General features: G+C 45.5%; 1 protein-coding gene across 1 annotated transcript in view; it reads right to left on the reverse strand.

Annotated features, from left to right (window-relative positions):
* Positions 1-19,329, reverse strand: part of KDELR3 (KDEL endoplasmic reticulum protein retention receptor 3) — a 50,983-nt gene that overhangs the window by 23,238 nt on the left and 8,416 nt on the right. Inside the window, exon 2 of the mRNA XM_077452359.1 lies at positions 9,547-9,647. Within this exon, the coding sequence (XP_077308485.1) occupies positions 9,547-9,647 (101 nt within the window). The remainder of the gene's footprint in view (positions 1-9,546; positions 9,648-19,329) is intronic.

Below are 19,329 nucleotides of genomic sequence, written 5' to 3' on the forward strand. Positions count from 1 at the left end.
ACTAAATGATATATTGCTCACACATGCCATAATTATATGTGGAATTGCACCCCAAAATACATTCTGCTGCTTCTCCTGAGTACGGGGATACCACATATGTGGGACTTTTTGGGAGTCTAGCCGCGTACGGCACCCCGAAAACCAATCACTGCCTTCAGGGTTTCTAAGGGTGCAAATTTTTGATTTCACTCCTCACTACCTATCACAGTTTCGAAGGCCATAAAATGCCAAAATAGCACAAAACCCGCCCAAATGTTTGCTCTCACCTGGACATCATGGTCCATGTTCCGTTATTCCTCTGAGTTTATCTCCTGGGCTGAACATGGCCTGGACGGCGTCGCCCTGGGTCCATGATGGAGTGGTTATCGTCCCCTGTCTCTATGCCCCCTCTTATTTGTCCCTGATTCTTTTTCCTTTTTTTATATATTTCCATACACCCTTAGGAATACATCTAGCTAATGTACCATGGCTCCAACTTATCTAGTGTCCCTGAACTGGTGTAAGAACCCTACGGAATATCTTAGCCACAGATTTATATATAATTTTGTCTGGAGTTCTGCGCAGGGGTCAGCTTTGATCCCCCCTGGCAGTGCTGAAGACGAAAGGTTCTTTGGCTTATACGCTGTATTCATTTTACTCTATATGTTTGTATGTGTCTATATGTTTGTGTTTATTATCCCCCCTTTTTTTTTCCTCTCTCTCTCTCTTCTCCCTCCCCCCTTCTCCCCCACACAAGGATTACTATCATTAACGGTTTCCTAGTAGGCTTTATTTATATGCTTTCAATCCGTTTATATATATCATAGACATGTTTTTGTACAGGTACATACGAAGCATACTGTTGGTGTATCTTGTTACTGCTTATGATGTTTACCTTCTCTTTCTCAACCTTTTTTTCTGAATAAAATAAGATTGAATTAAAACCCGCCCAAATGACCCCATTTTGGAAAGTAGACACCCCAAGCTATTTACTGAGAGGCATGTTGAGTCCATGAAATATTTTATATTTTGCCACAAGTTGCAGGAATATTACAATTTTTTTTTTACAAAGTTGTCACTAAACGATATATTGCTCACACATGCTATGGGCATAAGTCAAATTACACCCCAAAATAAATTCTGCTGCTTCTCCCGAGTACGGGGATACCACATGTGGGGGACTTTTTGGGAGCCTAGCCGCGTACGGGACCCCGAAATCCAAGCACTGCCTTCTGGATTTAAATATAAAACACTACCAAAAAAAACTGTTAGCAATCGCAGGGATCAGGCCTGACTCTGCGATCGCTGCAGTTATGTGTTTAGTGTTTTATAAGTGACAGTGATCGATCGATACTGCACTTGGGTGGGCTGGGCGGAGGGGCAAAACGCAGGTGCTAGCAGGTATCTGGGCTGATCCTGCTAACAATGCGTTTTTTTGGAACCCTAAACTGCTGGGGACGCTAGTATAGATCTGATCAGATCAGATATTGATCTGTTCAGATTCTATACCATTACGGGAGGTTTATGCTTTGCGCGTGGGTGTTAGCGGTACTGGCACTAACCTAGCGCTGCCTGGGGCGACGCAGACCCTGACCCTAAAACCTAATTGATATCGCCCGCCGGGTGATCAGGGGGTTAAACCTTTATTGGGTAATAAATGGCGGGTGCCCTGATGCTATAAAAAACAAACTAACCAGAGTCACCCGTAACACTTATACGATGATCACTGGTGAAAGGGTTAACTAGGGGCAATCAGGGGGTTCAAATTTTTATTAGGTAGTATATGGGGGTCCCTGGCGCTATATAAAAACCTGACAGGGAACCTAAATAACGAACTGGCTAACCAGCGTCACCAGTGACACTTATACGGTGATCGCTGGTGAAAGGGTTAACTAGGGGCAATCAGGGGGTTAAAACCATTATTGGGTAGTATATGGGGGTACCTAGCGCTATAAAAACCTGGCGGTGAACCTAAAAAAATAACTAGCTACCTAGCGACACCAGTGACACTAATGCAGCGATCAGAAAAATGATCGCTTAGTGACACTGGCAAAAGGGGGTGAAAGGGTTAACTAGGAGCAATCAGGGGGTTAAAACCGTTATTGGGTAGTATATGGGGGTACCTAGCGCTATAAAAACCTGGCGGTGAACCTAAAAAAATAACTAGCTACCTAGCGACACTAATGCAGCGATCAGAAAAATGATCGCTTAGTGACACTGGCAAAAGGGGGTGAAAGGGTTAACTAGGGGCAATCAGGGTGTTAAAATTATTATTGGGTAGTATATCGGGGTACCTAGTGCTATAAAAACCTGGCGGTGAACCTAAAAAAATAACTAGCTACCTAGCGACACTAATGCAGTGATCAGAAAAATGATCGCTTAGTGACACTGGCAAAAGGGGGTGAAAGGGTTAACTAGGGGCAATCAGGGGGTTAAAACCATTATTGGGTAGTATATCGGGGTACCTAGCGCTATAAAAACCTGGCGGTGAACCTAAAAAAATAACTAGCTACCTAGCGACACTAATGCAGCGATCAGAATAATGATCGCTTAGTGACACTGGCAAAAGGGGGTGAAAGGGTTAACTGTGTGTGCCTATGTGTTAGTGTAGTGTTTGGTGCAGACTTACTGTGTCCTCTCCTCGTAGTCCGGTCAATAAGACAGCCCCGAGGAGAATGACATCACTTCCTCCCTGCCTGTGTTTACTATACACAGTGGGAGGAAGCTTCTCATTCGCCAGGAGCGATCGAGAGGGGATGGCCAGAAACCAACGGCCATCCCCTCATCCCGGATCGCTCCTGCAGCGAAACGGACCGCCGCATCCAGCGGGAGGGGGTCCGATCGGACCCCCCACCCGCTGGAAGGCGAGCACGTACATGTACGTGCTTGTGCCTGTCGGTGCCATTGCACCGACGTACATTGCCATGCGGCGGTCCTTAAGTGGTTAAAATAATCACATTTTGTTGCTTTGCAGCCTGAAATGAAGACAAACCGCTTTTTTTTTTTTATCACTCCCTTGTGCCAGTATTTTGTTGAACCACCTTTTGCTTTAATTACAGCCTTTAGTCTGTTTGGATATGTCTCTACTAACTTTGGACATCTAGACTTTGCCGTATTTGCCTACTTTTTTTTTTGCAAAACTGCTTAACTTCAGTTAAAGTGGTTGTAAACCCTTACAACCAACTTTGACCTACAGGTAAGCCTAGATTAAGGCTTACCTGTAGGTCCAAGAAATATCTCCTAAACCTATACGGTTTAGGAGATATTTACCTGAAGACCGCCACCGCTGTCTACGGCGCATGCTCCATAGACAGCGGCGCGCAGGCGCACTGGGCAGGCCGCAGATCACGGCGATATGCCGCGAGTGTGCGCGGGAGTGACGTCATCGCTGCTCCGGCGAATCACAGCGCCGGAGAAGCGAGACCCGGAAGTCATTCCGGGATCCATGTCAGCATGACATGAAGACAGAAGACCGCTTCGGGGGCTTCGTTCTCAGGTAAGTTATTCATAATGAGCTAGTATGCCTTTGCCTCTTAGTTTCTAAGCTGCCCTGCACCTGGACAGGCCTAGACTTTAGTTATTGTGGGGTGTCCCAGTGATTGTAACAATCAGTCAAGAGTCTGGACACCTGTGTGCCAGATAGCAGGATTGTTGCATAGGGGCTTGGTAAGCCCTATTAAAGGGTCTCCCTTCTGAGGTGTGTTTAACCACTTGGGATCCGCGCTATTGCCAAATGACGGCATTAGCGCGGATCTACTTTTTCGGGACGACGTCTATTGACGTCGTCCCGTGTACGAGCGGCCTGCGCACCCCCTGAGGGGCGCGCGCGGCGCGCTCTGTGATCGGCGAGTCCATGAGACTCGCCTGATCACCGCTCCGTGCAAGGGGTCGATCCCGACCCCTTATCACGTGATCAGCTGTCAGCCAATGACAGCTGATCATGTGATAGAACGGAGCCGGTAATCGGCTATTATTCCTCCTCGCGCTGACAGCGCGAGGAGAAAAAAAAAAGCCGATCACCGGCGGCCGTGATCGGGACATCAGTCCCGATCACGGCCAGCAATACAAACGACCACCTGCCCCCTGCCAGTGCCCACCGCAGTGCCATCCTGAATAAAAGTGCCCCCCATCAGTGCCACCCAGCAGTGCCCACAGTGCCACCCACAATGCCACCCACAGTGCCATCCAGCAGTGCCACCAACAGTGCCACCCACAGTGCCCACAATCTGCCTCAAAGGTGCTGCACCCCAGTGCCGCCCATCAGTGCCCAGCAGTGCCGCCCATCAGTGCCCAGCAGTGCCGCCCATCAGTGCCCAGCAGAGCCACCTATCAGTGCCACCTATCAGTGCCCATCAGTCCCATCTATCAGTGGTACCTATCAGTGCCCACCCGTGCCACCCATCCGTGCCACTTATCCGTGCCACCCATCCGTGCCATCTTATCTGTGCCCATCTTTGCCCATCAGTGCCGCCTTATCTGTGCCCATCGGTGCCGCCTTATCTGTGCCTATTAGTGCCGCCTTAACTATGCCTATCAGTGCCCACCAGTGCAGCCTATCAGTGCCCACCAATGCAGCCTATCAGTGCCCACCAATGCAGCCTATCAGTGCCGCCTAATCAGCGCACTTCAATGAAGGAGAAAAATGACCCGTTTGCAAAATTTTATAACAAACTATTAAAACATGATTTTTTTTTTTTTGCATCTTTTTTTGTTTGTTTAGCAAAAAATAAAACTCCCAGCTGTAACTAAATACCACCAAAAGAAAGCTCTATTTGTGGGAAAAAAATTATAAAAATTTCATTTGGGTACAGTGTTGTATGACCGCGCAATTGTCATTCAAAGTGCATCAGCGCTGAAAGCTGAAAATTGGTCTGGGACTGAGGGGGGTTTAAGTGCCCAGTAAGCAAGTGGTTAATATAGGTACTCTCATTTTTGTGTCTAGTAAATCTCTTCAAAAAAGAGGCGTGGGACTAACACTACAGAGAAGGGTGCACCTATGTCGTCAGTAGTTCCTGATGAACCTATTCGTATTCCTAGCATTGTATCCCCTGAAAGACCAGAGGTTTCTGGGCAATCTGAGCTGTTGTGCCTACAGTCAATGCTGCTGCTTCACCCCTTATCACCAAGGATGAACTGTCCTCAGCCCTAGTCAGGTTAAAGCACAGGATTGCTGGCATGATTGCCTCCATCCTGCAGGATGGCAAGAAGTGTGAACCTGTTTACGGTTCAAAAACCAAACGGGGACACAAGGCCCATTTTGGACCTAAGATCCCTGAACAAGTATCTACTGAGCCAATCCTTTCGGATGGAGTCTGTCCGATCAGTAGTAGCCTCACTCCAGATGGGAGACTTTCTAGCCTCCATCGATATAATAGACGCGTATTTACACAGCTATCTTTCAGTCTCATCAGAGGTTCCTGTGATTTGCAGTAGAGAAACGTAATTTTCAGTTTGTTGCTCTACCCATCAGGCTTGCTGCAGCGCCCAGGGTGTTCACAAAGGTCCTAGTACCAGTACTGGGTCTTTTAGGGGCCCAAGGGATCTTGGTGCTCGTGTATCTGGATGACCTCCTGCTTAGAGATCACTCGTTACAGGCTCTAAAACGGAGCATAACATGCACAGTGAGGTATTTGAAAAGCTTAGGCTGGATCTTAAATACTGATAAGTTAGCCTTGAAACCAGCTCAAAGTCTAAAGTATTTAGGTCTGATCCTAGATACGGTTCAAGCAAGGGTATTCTGTGTCCTAAAGGATCAGGTACGTCAGATAAGGGTTACCAGACAAACCCTTGATTCGGCTCTGTATGAGTCTTCTAGGGAGGATGGTATCCTCCTTCGAGGCAGTGCCCAGTTCCATTCTAGGCATTTACAAGACATCTTGTTGGCTTGGAACAGAAGAGGACAAGCCTTGGAATATCCAATGTTCTTATCCCCTCGGGCACGCTTAAACCTAAGCTGGTGGTTGCAGAATCAGAACCCGCGTAGGGGAAAATCCTTCCTCCGGGTAACTTGGAGAGTACTGACTACAGATGCCAGTCTCTAAAGCTTGGGAGCGACCCTAAAGGGGCTCACAGCTCAGGGGAAATGGTCAAGGACATAACAGATCCTGCCCATCAACGTCCTGGAGTTACGGGCAGTATGTCTGGCCCTACGATCCTGGACGGTGGAGCTTCAGGACTGCCCTATCAAGGTTCAGTCCAATAATGCCACTGCAGTTGGGGATGGCCACAGGTCGACCTACTGGCATCCAGATTCAACAACAAGCTACAGTAGTTTGTGTCCTGAACAAGAGATCCTCTGGCAATCGGAACAGATGCTCTGGTAGTTCCATAGAGCCAATACTCCCTGGTTTATGCTTTCCCTCTGATCCCTCTCCTTCCACATTTGTTTTGATTTGGAGAGAGGGGGTTCCAGTCATTCTGGTGGCACCAGCCTGGCCCAGAAGGCCCTGGTTCCCAGAGATTGTGAGGCTGACAATAGACAGGCCATGGCGTCATCCACGTTGCCCCGATCTACTGTCTCAAGGTCCTATATTCCACCCCAATTTACAGTCTCTAAATTTGACGGCATGAATATTGAAGCCAGGGTGTTAAAGGACCATGGCATCTCGTGACCAGTGTCGTCTACCCTAGTGAATGCTGGAAAAGCTGTCACTAGGAAGATCTATCATAAGGTCTGAAAGACTTATATTGCTTGGTGTGAAGCCAAAAAATGTCATCCTCAGAAATATGTGATTGGGAGAATTCTCTTTTCTACGATCAGCTGTGGAAATCAGATTGGCTTTCAGTACAATCAGAGGTCAGATTTCTGCCCTGTCAGTATTCTTCCAAAGGCCTGTAGCCTCCCATTCACTGGTTTGAACCTTTATGCAGGGGGCAACTCATTTGCTTCCCCCCATTAGGTCACCTATGTGTCTTTGGGACTTGAACTTGGTGCTGTCTGTGTTACAGAAACAATCATTTGAACCTATCAAGGACTTGCTGTCATGCAAGCTAGCCTTCCTGATGGCCATCACCTTGGCTAGAAGGGCGTCTGAGTTGGTGGCCCTTTCATGCAGGGAACCATACTTGATCCCTTACCATGACAGGGTCGTGTTACGACCTGTTCCATCCTTTTTGCCAAAAGTGGTGTCAGCCTTTCATTTAAATCATTTTTTGCCTTCTTTTTTCTCTCAGCCTCGTTCGGCAGAACAGAGATGACTGCATTCCTTGGACGTTGTCCGGGCAGTCAAGGTTTATTTGTCTAGATCTGCAGAGATCCGAGGATCAGACTCCTTTTTTGTTTTATCAAAAGGACCCAAGAAGGGGCAGGCAGCTTCCATTGCCAGTTGGGTCCGGCAATTGGTCATTCAGGCCTACAGTCTGAAACGTAAAGCTCCTCCCTTTAGGGTGAGAGCTCATTCTACTAAGGGTGTAGGAACCTCCTGGGCTTTTCGCCATCAGGTATCTGTAGCTCAGATTTGTAAGGCTGCTACCTGGTTTTCGGTGCATACATTCACAGAATTTTATCAAGTGGATGTTCGGGCAGCCGAGGATTCGGCTTTCGGCCACAGTGTACTGCGGGCTGCCGTATAAGGTCCAATGGCTATTGTTTTGCAGAGTGTCTCCCTCCCCTCAAGGCTATTGCTCTGGTATGTCCCAGCAGGTAATGAATATCGTGGGACTAATTCTGTGTCCCATGATGTATGAAAAAGAAAATAGAATTTTTTTCGTCATACCTGTAAAATCCTTTTCTTTCTAAAGCGGTATTTTTCATACAATTTTTGGATTGTGTGTACAGGCCATTAGCTGGGGTTGTATATGTATTTTTACACAACAAAACAGCCTATGAAGGGTGTGACTCCTGAGTCCAGAGAATGCAGAAATTCGATCTCACAAAGTCATCATGACTGAAGGGATAGGGTGCAAGAGAAGCATCTCCATAAAGGTAGGCAGGACATGGGAGATGGACCCTAGTTCTATACTGGTGAAACTGAAGCAACCATATAGCCATATAGCGCTATGCATAAAGATGTAGAATCTTTTCCAATATGTAAAAAGTGCCTCTGAGGCAAAGAACCTAACCCCAGGAGGAAAGGTCTTCCAAAATTATTAAAATTAAAATGAAGGCATTTACTCTTCCTTTCAGAGAGTACTTGCAGCAGGAGGTTAAGTTGCCCTTTCTGCCAATAAACCAAAGAGACACAGGTCCCCCTCCAACAAGCTTGTTCTGCCAGGCAGGGTCTGAGGCACATCTATAAGTGTGAAACTCTCCTCTCTGTCTAGAGGCTACCAGTTGAGGGAAAGTGGTTTCCAGGGGAAAGTAATTAGCATGTGTAAAACTCACAGTATCGTCCAGTGCAGAAATCAGACTACCTCTACTTACATAATAAGGACACCCATCCCCTTTCAGTTGTGAAGATACAGCAGTACAGCCTTGATGTCTAATTGAATCTGAACCAAGAGACTTGAGCCAGGATCCCACAATGTAGAAAAACAATCTGTTCTGGGCGGCCACAAAGCAGCCCCAGAAATAAGGATTCTCCAATATGAGACCCCTATTTCCTAAATATGGGGAGAATAATCCATACAACATTGATGGAGAAGCTGAGTGACCACACAAAAGACGACTCCCCAATGCTCCTTCATGGGAAGAGAGTTGTTGTCCAATACGATCCACAATGGCAGGAGATTGTTTTAAGAAGACCATAGATTAATCAATTTCCTTCCTTTCCACCATAGGTGGAAGGAAAGTAGATCCCTTGATTTCCCCATCAACACAGTCAGTGTATTCTGCCAGCGGGGGTGGCGTGGGGAGCCTGCCTGGCTGGCAGTAATAGCATATAGAAAAGCCCTACAGGCTGGTTGTCCCCAAGTCGATTGATGGATCAACCTGGGTACAATCGGCCTACTCATATGAGGATTCGAAATTCGTCCACTGAATTTTCGTCCTGCTGAACTTTTTGATCCGCATATAGCTTGTTTTTTATTTATACTTAAATAACAAACATGTTATACTTACCTGCTCTGTGCAATTGTTTTGCACATGCTCTTCTTTATGGGTCCCCTGCCAGTGGTCCTGGCTCCACCCCCCTGCCAAGTGCCCCCAATATCAAGCCTCTTGCTATAGATACACTTGGGCAGGCTTTTGTTTTATGAGCCACGCTCCTGTGAATGGACATTGTCCATTCACACATACACAGTGCACAAAACCAAATGACTGAAAAAAATTTAAATATATCATTCACCCTTATGTGTTTCTGGCCGATGTCTTTTCCTTTGAAATAGATGGAAACGCATAAAAACGCATGCTAACCCATGATGTAACGTAGTGTTCTGCTAGAAGCTGACTTCCTATAATGTGACGGGACTTACAAGAGTGAGATCATAATTTCTTGTAATAAACTGACAATGCTGACTTTGCTGCACTGAAGTCCCAAGCAGCAGTGTCAGCTCTGACCGATTACCCCGCCTGCTGGACTACAGAACACCTCCCTTCCTCCTTATCTCCAAAACTCAACATAAGAAAGCATTATTCATGCCTTAAATTTCTGCACCTTTACATGCATTACGGTACTTATTGTTCCTTACCTTCATGACAGTGTTGTAGATGGATATGAACGAAGTAAACAAATCCAAGTAACGCGTGGTAAACACAAGGGCAAATAATAGCTGGCTTTTCCCTGATATTCCTGAAAGACACAGTATATAAGGTTATATTTTTACATGGTCATTTAAAATATTGTTTTTAATATTAAGACGTCCATTTTAGAATCTACTCGCCTTCCAAGTAAATAAGAAGATATCTGTACAAATAGGCAGAGCCAGTATTTGCTGCGGAGTGCTGGAGTCCACCTTTTGCAACAAATAATGAACACACTCATATAATTGAAAAAGGTGCATTTATTATTTTTTGCATAGGGGCCTGGAAAGCATTGCAACCACGATCAGTGGATCATGGGTGCAATGGTCTGACTCCCACAGAATATATTTGCAGCAGCTGGCATGTACATAGATCACGTTGCTTGTGTTCCCATTGAGAACCAAGAGTCCCTCTTCCGTAATGGCAGACAGAACATGTAATTTTTTCATTCACAGATTCTTCTGAATGAATGATGCAGCTGTGTGGGCAGAGCCACACACACAGCCATGCCAATTTCAAACGTAATAGTATCCAGAGGGGGGGGGGGACTCCCCAGATTCTGTAAGGGGGGTAATGGCTTTAGGGTGAGGGGCTGCAGACAAGACAATGCTTTGTTACCTGTAATATGGGTGTAACATGAAACATGTTTGGAAAGATTGAGTTAGCCTTTAAAGCTCTATTCACACTTTGCGTTTCCTGAACGCACGACATAGCACACATGAAACCTCCATTTTGCCTCGCATTTCAGAAATGTGCTGCAAACGCGCAACGTGCTTTGGTGTCACTAATTGATAATGGCATCCCAAATGTGGTTAGCAGATGTGAGGCAAACACATGTTGAAAAAACATGCAACACTCCATCCGAAAACGGTTCGGGAGCCTCTTTGGTGCATTTATTGCACAAAGAGCAGCCCATTCAAGTGAACTGGCTGCCCTTTGCATGTGATGTAAAAATGCATGAAAAACACATAACAAAAAACCTGGAATGGGATTGTGTGTTCCAGCTACACACAAGCGTGAATGCAGCCTAAACCCCACTGAGCTGGTTTGGGATGAATTGGACAGAAGCGTGAAAGCAAAACACAATTGCATCACACTTGTGGAAACTTCTTCAATAGTATTGAGAAGAACTTTCTTAACAATATTTGTCATATTTGCAAAAGGCAATTACAATCCCAATTCCAAAAAGTTGGGATGCTTTGTAAAATCTATTTGATGATGGCAGAAACACTTCTCAAAAAGTTGGCGCAGGGCTATGGTTACAACTGTGTAGCATTCCTTCTTCTTTTAACAAGACTCTCTAAACATCTGGGAATTGAGACCAGTTGCTTGAGTTTTGGGAGACAAATAGTGTCCTAGTCTTGCCTGATATAGGATTCTAACTGCTCAGCAGTTCTGTATCTTCTTTGTCGTATTTTTCATTTTAAGATGCGCCAAATATTTTCAATTGGTAAAAGGTCTGGACAACAAGCAGGCCAGTTAAGAACCCTGATGACACTTCATCTACGAGGCCATGCTGTTGTCATAGATGCAGTATGTAGTTTAGCATTGTCTTGCTGAAAAAGACTTGTCTGGATGGGAGCATATGCTGTTCTACAACCTGGATACTGTATATCTTTCAGCAATGATGGTGCCTTTCCAGATGTGCAAGCTGCCCAATCCATACGCCCTCCACTCCCTGGGCATTGATACTGAGCACTGATAACAAGTGGTAGATCCCTCTCCTTTTTTAGTTTTGGGAATGTGGCACACATGGTTGCAAAAAGGATGTCAAATTTCAATTCATCTGATCACAGAACAGTGTTCCTCTTTGCAACAGACCATTTTACATGAGCTTTGGCCCAGAGAAAATAGCGTTTTCAGGATCATGTTCAGATATGACTTCTTCTTTGAATAGCAAAGCTTTACCTTGCATTTTTGAATGGCATAGCTATCTGTGTCCACAAACAGTGATTTATGGAAGTATTCCTGAGCCCATGTAGTCATGTCCATCACATAATCATGCCTGTTTTTAATGCAGTGCCGAAGATCACGGCCATCCAATACCAAGTTGCGGTCTTGTCCCTTGTGCACATAGATTTCTCCAGATCCTCTGAATCGTTTGATGATATTATGTACTGTAGATGACAATTTATTTAATGTCCTTGCAATTTTATGTTGAGGATCATAATTCCAAAGCGTATGTGAGATCCTTCACATTAAAGCGCTTCTCTCTTCTTCAGCTAGCTTTACATCTCTGTGGCTAGGGAACATGTGCAAAACCACAAACATTCCCCACCCAGAGAAATGCGGTGCACTTTCAGCACCTATGGCACATTTTCACAAGCACCAAATCAGATGGTGCTGCAGCACCATGCAGCTTGATGCGGTGTGATAAAAAAAAGTTGGGGCTTCTTTCCCTGCGTTTCTCTCAGATAGGGCAGCCCATTAAAATGAACGAGCTGCCCTACCCACGACGTGTGCATGCAAACGTTCATGCACAGATCTGAATCAAGACTTGTATCACAATCCTGTGCTTAGATAAGCATCTTCAGTCCCCTCTTCACACCGCAGTCACTCCCTTTCACATTAAAAATCCCCCCTTCATATTACTGTCCTCAGCCCCCCTTTACAATACTGTCTTCAGCCACTCCTCACATTACTGTTCTCAGCGGCCCCTATAATGTCCTAGGCCCCCCATTACTGTTCTTAACTCCATTAATGTCCTCAGCCTCTCATTATTGTCCTGAGCCCCCCATTACTGTCCTCAGTCACCCCCATTACTGTCCTCAACAACTCCATAAATGTCCCCAGCCCCTCAATACTGCCCTGAGCCACCCATTACTGTCTTGAGCCCCCCATTATTGTCCTGAACTCCCCCCACTGCTGTCCTCAATCCCCAACATTACTGTCTTGAGCTCCTCCCTCTTACTGTCCTGAGCTCCCCCCTTAACTATCCTGAAACCCCACCATTACTGTCCTGAGTCCCCCCCCCCCCCCACTGCCTGAGCCTGCCATTACCATCCTGAGCTCCCCCTTACTGTCCCGAGCCCCCCCATTACTGTCCTCAACAATCCCATTACCATCCCCAGCCCCCCCATTACTGTCCTGAGCACCCCCTTAACTGTCTTCAGTGACCCCAATAATGTCCTCAGGCCCTTTCAAATATCCCCCCCAGCTTCCTGTCCTACCTTACACAGAGAGAGGAGGGTGGTAGGCCCAGTAGCTTTGGACAGAGGGCGGGAGCTGCTAGCTTGTGATTGGCTACTGGGACCGCCCTGCATCCTAGCAAGCAATCACCTGCTTGTTAACTCTGGCAGCCCCTGCCCTCCATCCAGAGCTGTCCTGCCTCCTGCTGTCAGCTCTGTGAAAATGATAGCAGCAGCAGTGATGGCTCTGGGCAGAATGTCATCTAAATGGAGGGACTATGGTGGTCCAGATAGGACATTGACTAAGTACGTACGAATGTGGACCGCGGTCCGCTATTTAGTGATGCCTGCTTTAGGGTGTGAGCTCTTGAGATGAGTTGTTTTATCCACCCAGCAATTGTTGATCATCTTAAAGCAGGATGTCCCTTGCAATGTCCTGAGGTTAGGACAAACAAAAAGTCTGTCTCCTTGATAGAAGCTATAGATTTTAGGTACGCTCTGATAGGTTTGACCCCATTCACACAGTGAAGTACAATCTCCTTTGGGTGCTTATAAGCAGTGCACAAGGAAGGAAGGATTATGTGGAAGCCTGACACAGGAATAGCTTTTTATAAGAGACAAACATTAACTCAAAAGCACGTCCCACAGATGCGATCCACCAAGGCCACCTTGCAGGGGAATTCCCTAATGCAGGGGTCTTCAAGCTATGGCCCTCCAGTTCAGGAACTACAATTTCCATCGTGCCTAGTCATGTCTGTGAATGTCAGAGTTTTACAATGCCTCATGGGGTGTGTAGTTCAGCAACAGCTGGAGGACCGTAGTTTGAAGATTCCTTCCCTAATAGGTTCAAAAGGTACAGAGAGGAATAAAATTGATTTGATCCCCTGTTGATTTTGAACATGATTTTTGCCCACTGACAAAATAATGATCAGTCTATAATTTTAATGGTAGGTTTATTTTAAAGTAGAACTCCAAGCAAAAACTTTTTTTTCCATGTTCTCGTTGCTGATCTCCTACCTTTACCAACTATGTCAGCCATGTTGTTCTGAGCTCTGTAGTTCCTCTGCAATAATCTGCTGAACTTGCTGAAAAACCATTATTGCTGATTTCCTGTTTGCAAGACCGCTGGCTGCTATCCCTCCAGTAACCTCAGCCAGCGGTCTGACACGTCCCATTGTAGTCCTTTAACCTCTAGAGATCCGCGCTATAGCCGAATGACGGCTACAGCGCGGATCTGCTTTGCCGGGACTATGTCTATTGCACGACTACGTCTATTGCACGAGCGGCCTGCGTGCCCCCGAGTCTATGAGACTCGCCTGATCATAGATCGGAGCAAGGGGTCGATCCCGACCCCTTACCACGTGATCAGCTGTCAGCCAATGACAGCTGATCATGTGATCGCAACAGAGCCGGTAATCGGCTATTTTTCCTCCTCGCGCAAAAAGCCGATCACCGGCGGCTGTGAGAGGGACTTCAGTCCCGATCACGGCCAGATCATCAGTGCCCACCTGCCCCCTGCCAGTGCCACCTAAGTAGGGGAAAAAGTGAAAATCATCAGTGCCACCCATTAGTGCCCACAGTGCCACCTATCAGTGCCCACAATCTGCTGCAAAAACAGTGCTGCACCTCAGTGCCACATATCCGTGCCCATCAGTGTCATCTACCAGTGCCCAGCAGTGCCGCCCATCAGTGGTACCCATCCATGCCACCCATCTGTGCCATCTTATCTGTGCCCATCAGTGCCGCCTTATCTGTGCCCATCAGTACTGCCTTATCTGTGCCCATCAGTGCCACCTTATCTGTGCCTATTAGTGCCACCTTAACTGTGCCTATCAGTGCCCAACAGTGCAGCCTATCAGTGCCCACCAGCACCGCCTCATCAGCGCATTTCAATGAAGGAGAAAAATTACCTGTTTGCAAAATTTTATAACAAACTATTAAACATTATTTATTATTTTTTTGCATCTTTTTTTGTTTGTTTAGCAAAAAATAAAACTCCCAGCTGTAATTAAATACCACCAAAAGAAAGCTCTATTTGTGGGAAAAAAATGATAAAAATTTAATTTGGGTACAGTGTAGCGCAATTGTAATTCAAAGTGCATCAGCGCTGAAAGCTGAAAATTGGTCTGGGCAGGAGGGGGGTTTAAGTGCCCAGTAAGCAAGTGGTTAAAAGCAAGCAGGAACTTGTACTTCTGTCTGGCTTGCTGTAGTGGGCAGAGGGATTTTCACAGCCCCTGGACTGCTGCCCATAGAGTTGGTGCCCTCCTCCTCTGCTCCCTCCTCCCTGCCAGCACTGCCCCTGTCCTCCCCGCTGCCACCGCCGACCTGCCATCTCTCTCCAGTGAGGGGAGATTACAGATAATGGGGACAGAGCGAGTCTCAGGATGGCAGATCTGTATGTGAGAACACTGCTCGCCATACAACCCTGCCTCCCTGCACATTGGAACAGTGCACTGTCTATCACAATTCCGGTGCAGGGAGGCAGGCTTGTACGACGAGCGGTGTTTTCACATACAGATCTGTCAGCCAGAGATCTCCTCTGTCTCCAGATTATCTGTAACTATCCCTGCTCTGGACTGATGGGCACTGATAAGACACTGATGTCACTGCACTGATAAGGCACTGGTGACACCACAATGATGGGTACCAATATGGCACTGGTGACACCGCACTGATGGGCACCAATAAGGCACTGGTGACACCGTACTGATGGGCACTGGTGACATGGCACTGGTGGCCCCTGACATTTGGCACTGGTGGCCCCTGACATTTGGCACTGGTGGCCCCTGACATTTGGCACTGGTGGTCCCTGACATTTGGCACTGGTGGTCCCTGACATTTGGCACTGGTGGTCCCTGACATTCGGCACTGGTGGTCCCTGACATGCTGCACTGGTGGTCCCTGACATTCAGCACTGGTGGACACTGACACGTTGCACCGGTTTGCATAAATATTAAAATGCTTTGTATTTATAAGGCTGTAACATTGTATCATACCGTGTGTTATGTATGGCTTGTAGGCTGCAGAATGAGGGGTGTGATTTATGTTGAAGTGGGCAAGTTCACATTTACATGTATAAGCCTAGTGTACATCCCAAATTTACTCCCATCCCAAGGATTCATGGGAAATGTAGTCTGATTACAGTTAAAGAGAAGAGGATATAATGCAATCACTATTCTAAGAGATCCTTGCTGGTAGAGAAAAATTATGCATTTTTTGAATTACGGAGCTGACTTTCTAAAGATTAAATCAGACATATTTCTTAAACGGTAACTAATGGGGGATTTTTTGAAAATCCCGGAGTTCTGCTTTAACAGTTAGAGACAGAATAACAACAAAAATATCCAGAAAAACGCATTTCAAAAAAGTTATAAACTGATTTGCATTTTAATGAGTGAAATAAGTATTTGACCCCTTCACAAAACATGACTTAGTACTTGGTGGCAAAACCCTTGTTGGCAATCACAGAGGTTATACATAAAAAAGAGCCAGGGTTGGGACTTTGCATGGGGCATGTCTTTGCTAAAAAAACAATAATAGAATTCAAATGATAAACTCCAATTCAATTGAATGTCACAAACACATAATGTGTACACATGATTGATAGACACACTATGTACTAAAGTCATAATAGATAATCAATTCAGTGCCACAATCACATAAAATATACATGATATACATAGTGAACTAGTACAAAATTATAATAATGACAATAATGATAATCGTAAATCATCTTATTGTCTTTCACTTCCGGGTTGCGAGGCACCATATGGCTCCCTCCTCCCTGTACAGGGATGGGGGTGGGGACTGACCTTGATGCCTCATCATGCAGACCTGCCCCGATCACCGTGAGCAGCCGCACAGCGATGTGGGGACGTTCTTCCATCAAACATACGCTTGTCCCCCCCCCTCTCCTGACCTACAAGACTACGTGCTCGGATAAGGGCACGGGTTCCCCTTCAAGATTCTCAGCACACAAGTCGCACCGCAAGTCGGATCATCTGGATCTGACTTCTATTAAAATGAATGGGCTCCCATAAGGAACCATTGATTTTGACTAAAGACAGAGAAACGCAGCTGAAAGCTAGCGTGGCTAAACGCACATTGACGCCAATGCAAAACGTGGAAAAAAACGCATTTTTAACGCCACTTTTTTCCTGGCATTGGTACTAGCTTTGCAGCTCATTTTTTAAAATGCCCGTGGGCATGAGGCCTAAGGACAGGACACTATCCACGGCACTTTTATATCACCAGATAAACTTGGAGCTAAACTTGGAGTTTACTATGCACTCCTACTGGAGTATGTTCAGTTTATTCATTCTAAACACATATCAAACGCCTTAATGTTTCACTTCACACGGGCACACCATTAACTAAGCACATCATTTTTACACACTTATACAACCATTCCTGTATGGGCACACTGGTGGTTCACTCATTTTAAACACCTTGTTATCATTCGTTATGTGTTATCCTCATGTTTTATACTGTTTTCATTGTTTCACTTACCTCATCAGTTGCGTGTTTTTTACACATTGTTTTTAGGTATTGGGTGTATGCACTACACATATACATAGAGACTGTGCTGTGGTGGTCTGGTACACTTCCCGGCTGGCTCCCCTGACCCCTCTTCCTCTTGAAAGGGGGAGGGGGGAAGGAGTGGGGTGGGTCTCCCGCCTCTGCCCCGGGTGAGACGTACCATCCCAGGTCCCTCGATTTCCCACTAAGAAGTTGGGCTAAGCCTCTTAGCTGCCTTGTAAGTGATTGACAAGTATTGTGCTACTTGCATGTTCCCCTTTCCTGAAGGGGATCATATAATAATAGTTGTCTATTTATTAATCTTTCACTCCTGATGATTGGTTTCAGGCCATGAAACGAGTACAGTCTCCAATAAAGGGTGTAAGACAAGCCGGTTTTTATGATAAATTTGAACTTTCCTACATTATGTATCAATTTATATTGGATGTATGTTGTTTCTCTGTATCCAATTTATCAATCATGATTACTGTGATTTATATTCTCATCAATCATGTTCATTATTCACTGACTAACTTTAACAAATATTTTTACGATCCTTAATTGATATGTTAAGTATCTACAATATAAAAATCATGTTACTACTATTATTACTACTATTATTATGATTATTTACATTATGATTATCATTATTACCATTATTATCATTTTCTACTAGTTCACCATGTGTCTATCAATCATGTATATCTTGCGTGATTGTGGCACTGAATTGATTATCTATTATGACTTTAGTACATCGTGTGTCTATCAATCATGTGTACACAGTATGTGATTGTGACAATCAATTGAATTAGAGTTCATCAATTCTATTTGTATTTTTTTGCAAAGACATGTCCCATACAAAGTCCCAACCCTGTCTCTTTGTTCCTTTATTCGGGATGTGAGCATGCCTTTGCTAGCTGTGACAGGTCACTTCTACCTTTTAATTTGCCCAGTCTCAGAGGTCAGATGTTTCTTGTAGTTGGCCACTGGGTTTGCACACACCTCAGGAAGGATTTTGTCCTGCTCCTCTTTGCAGATCCTCTCCAAGTCAATAAGGTTTTGAGGCCGACGTTTGGTAACTCGAACCTTCAGCTCCCTCCACATATTTTCTATGGGATTAAAGTCTGGAGGCTAGGCCACTCCAGGACCTTAATGTGCTTCTTCTTGAGGCACTCCTTTGTTGCCTTGGCTGTGTGTTTTGGGTCATTGCCATGTTGGAATACCCATCAATGACCCATTTTCAATTCCCTGGCTGAGGGAAGGAGTTTTTCACCCAAGATTTGATGTGTTCATTAGCAAACTTCAGACAGGCCTGTACATGTGCTTTCTTGAGCAGGAGAACCTTGCAGGTGCTGCAGGATTTCAGTCCTTCATGGCATAGTGTGTTATCAATTGTTTTCTTGGTGACTATGGTCCCAGCTGCCTTGAGATCAATGACAAGATTATTCTGTGTAGTTCTGGGCTGATTTCCCATCGTTCTCATGATCACTGAAACTCCATGAGGCGATATCTTGCACGGAGCCCCAGACCAAAGGAAACTGATAGTTATTGGGTGTTTTTTCATTTGCGAATAATCGCACCAACTGTGGTCACCCATCCACCAAGCTGCTTGGCGATGGTCTTGTAGCCCATTCCAACCTTGTGTAGGTCTACAATCTTGTCCCTGACATCCTTGAACAGCTCTTTGGTCTTGGCGATGGTCGAGAGATTGGAATTTGATTGCTTCTGTGGACAGGTGTCTTTTATACCGGTAACAAGCTGAGATTAGGAGCACACTCCCTTTAAGAGAGTGCTTCTAATCTCAGCTTGTTACCTGTATAGAAGACACATGGGAGCCAGAAATCTTGCTGACTGATAGGGGATCAAATACTTATTTCACTCATTAAAATACAAATCAATATATAACTTTTTTGCAGTTTTCGGGATATTTTTGTTGTTGTTCTGCCTCTCACTGTCAAAATAAACCTTCCATTAAAATTACAGACTGATAATTTCTTAGGCAATGGACAAACATACAAATCAGCAGGGGATCAAATCATTTTTCCCTCACTGTAGAGAGAACCATATAGGGGTCCCAAGGAAACA

The sequence above is a fragment of the Lithobates pipiens genome, unplaced genomic scaffold (assembly GCF_037356315.1).
Source record: "Lithobates pipiens isolate NorthernLeopardFrog02 unplaced genomic scaffold, aLitPip1_a1.2 Scaffold_23, whole genome shotgun sequence".
NCBI lineage: Eukaryota > Metazoa > Chordata > Amphibia > Anura > Ranidae > Lithobates > Lithobates pipiens.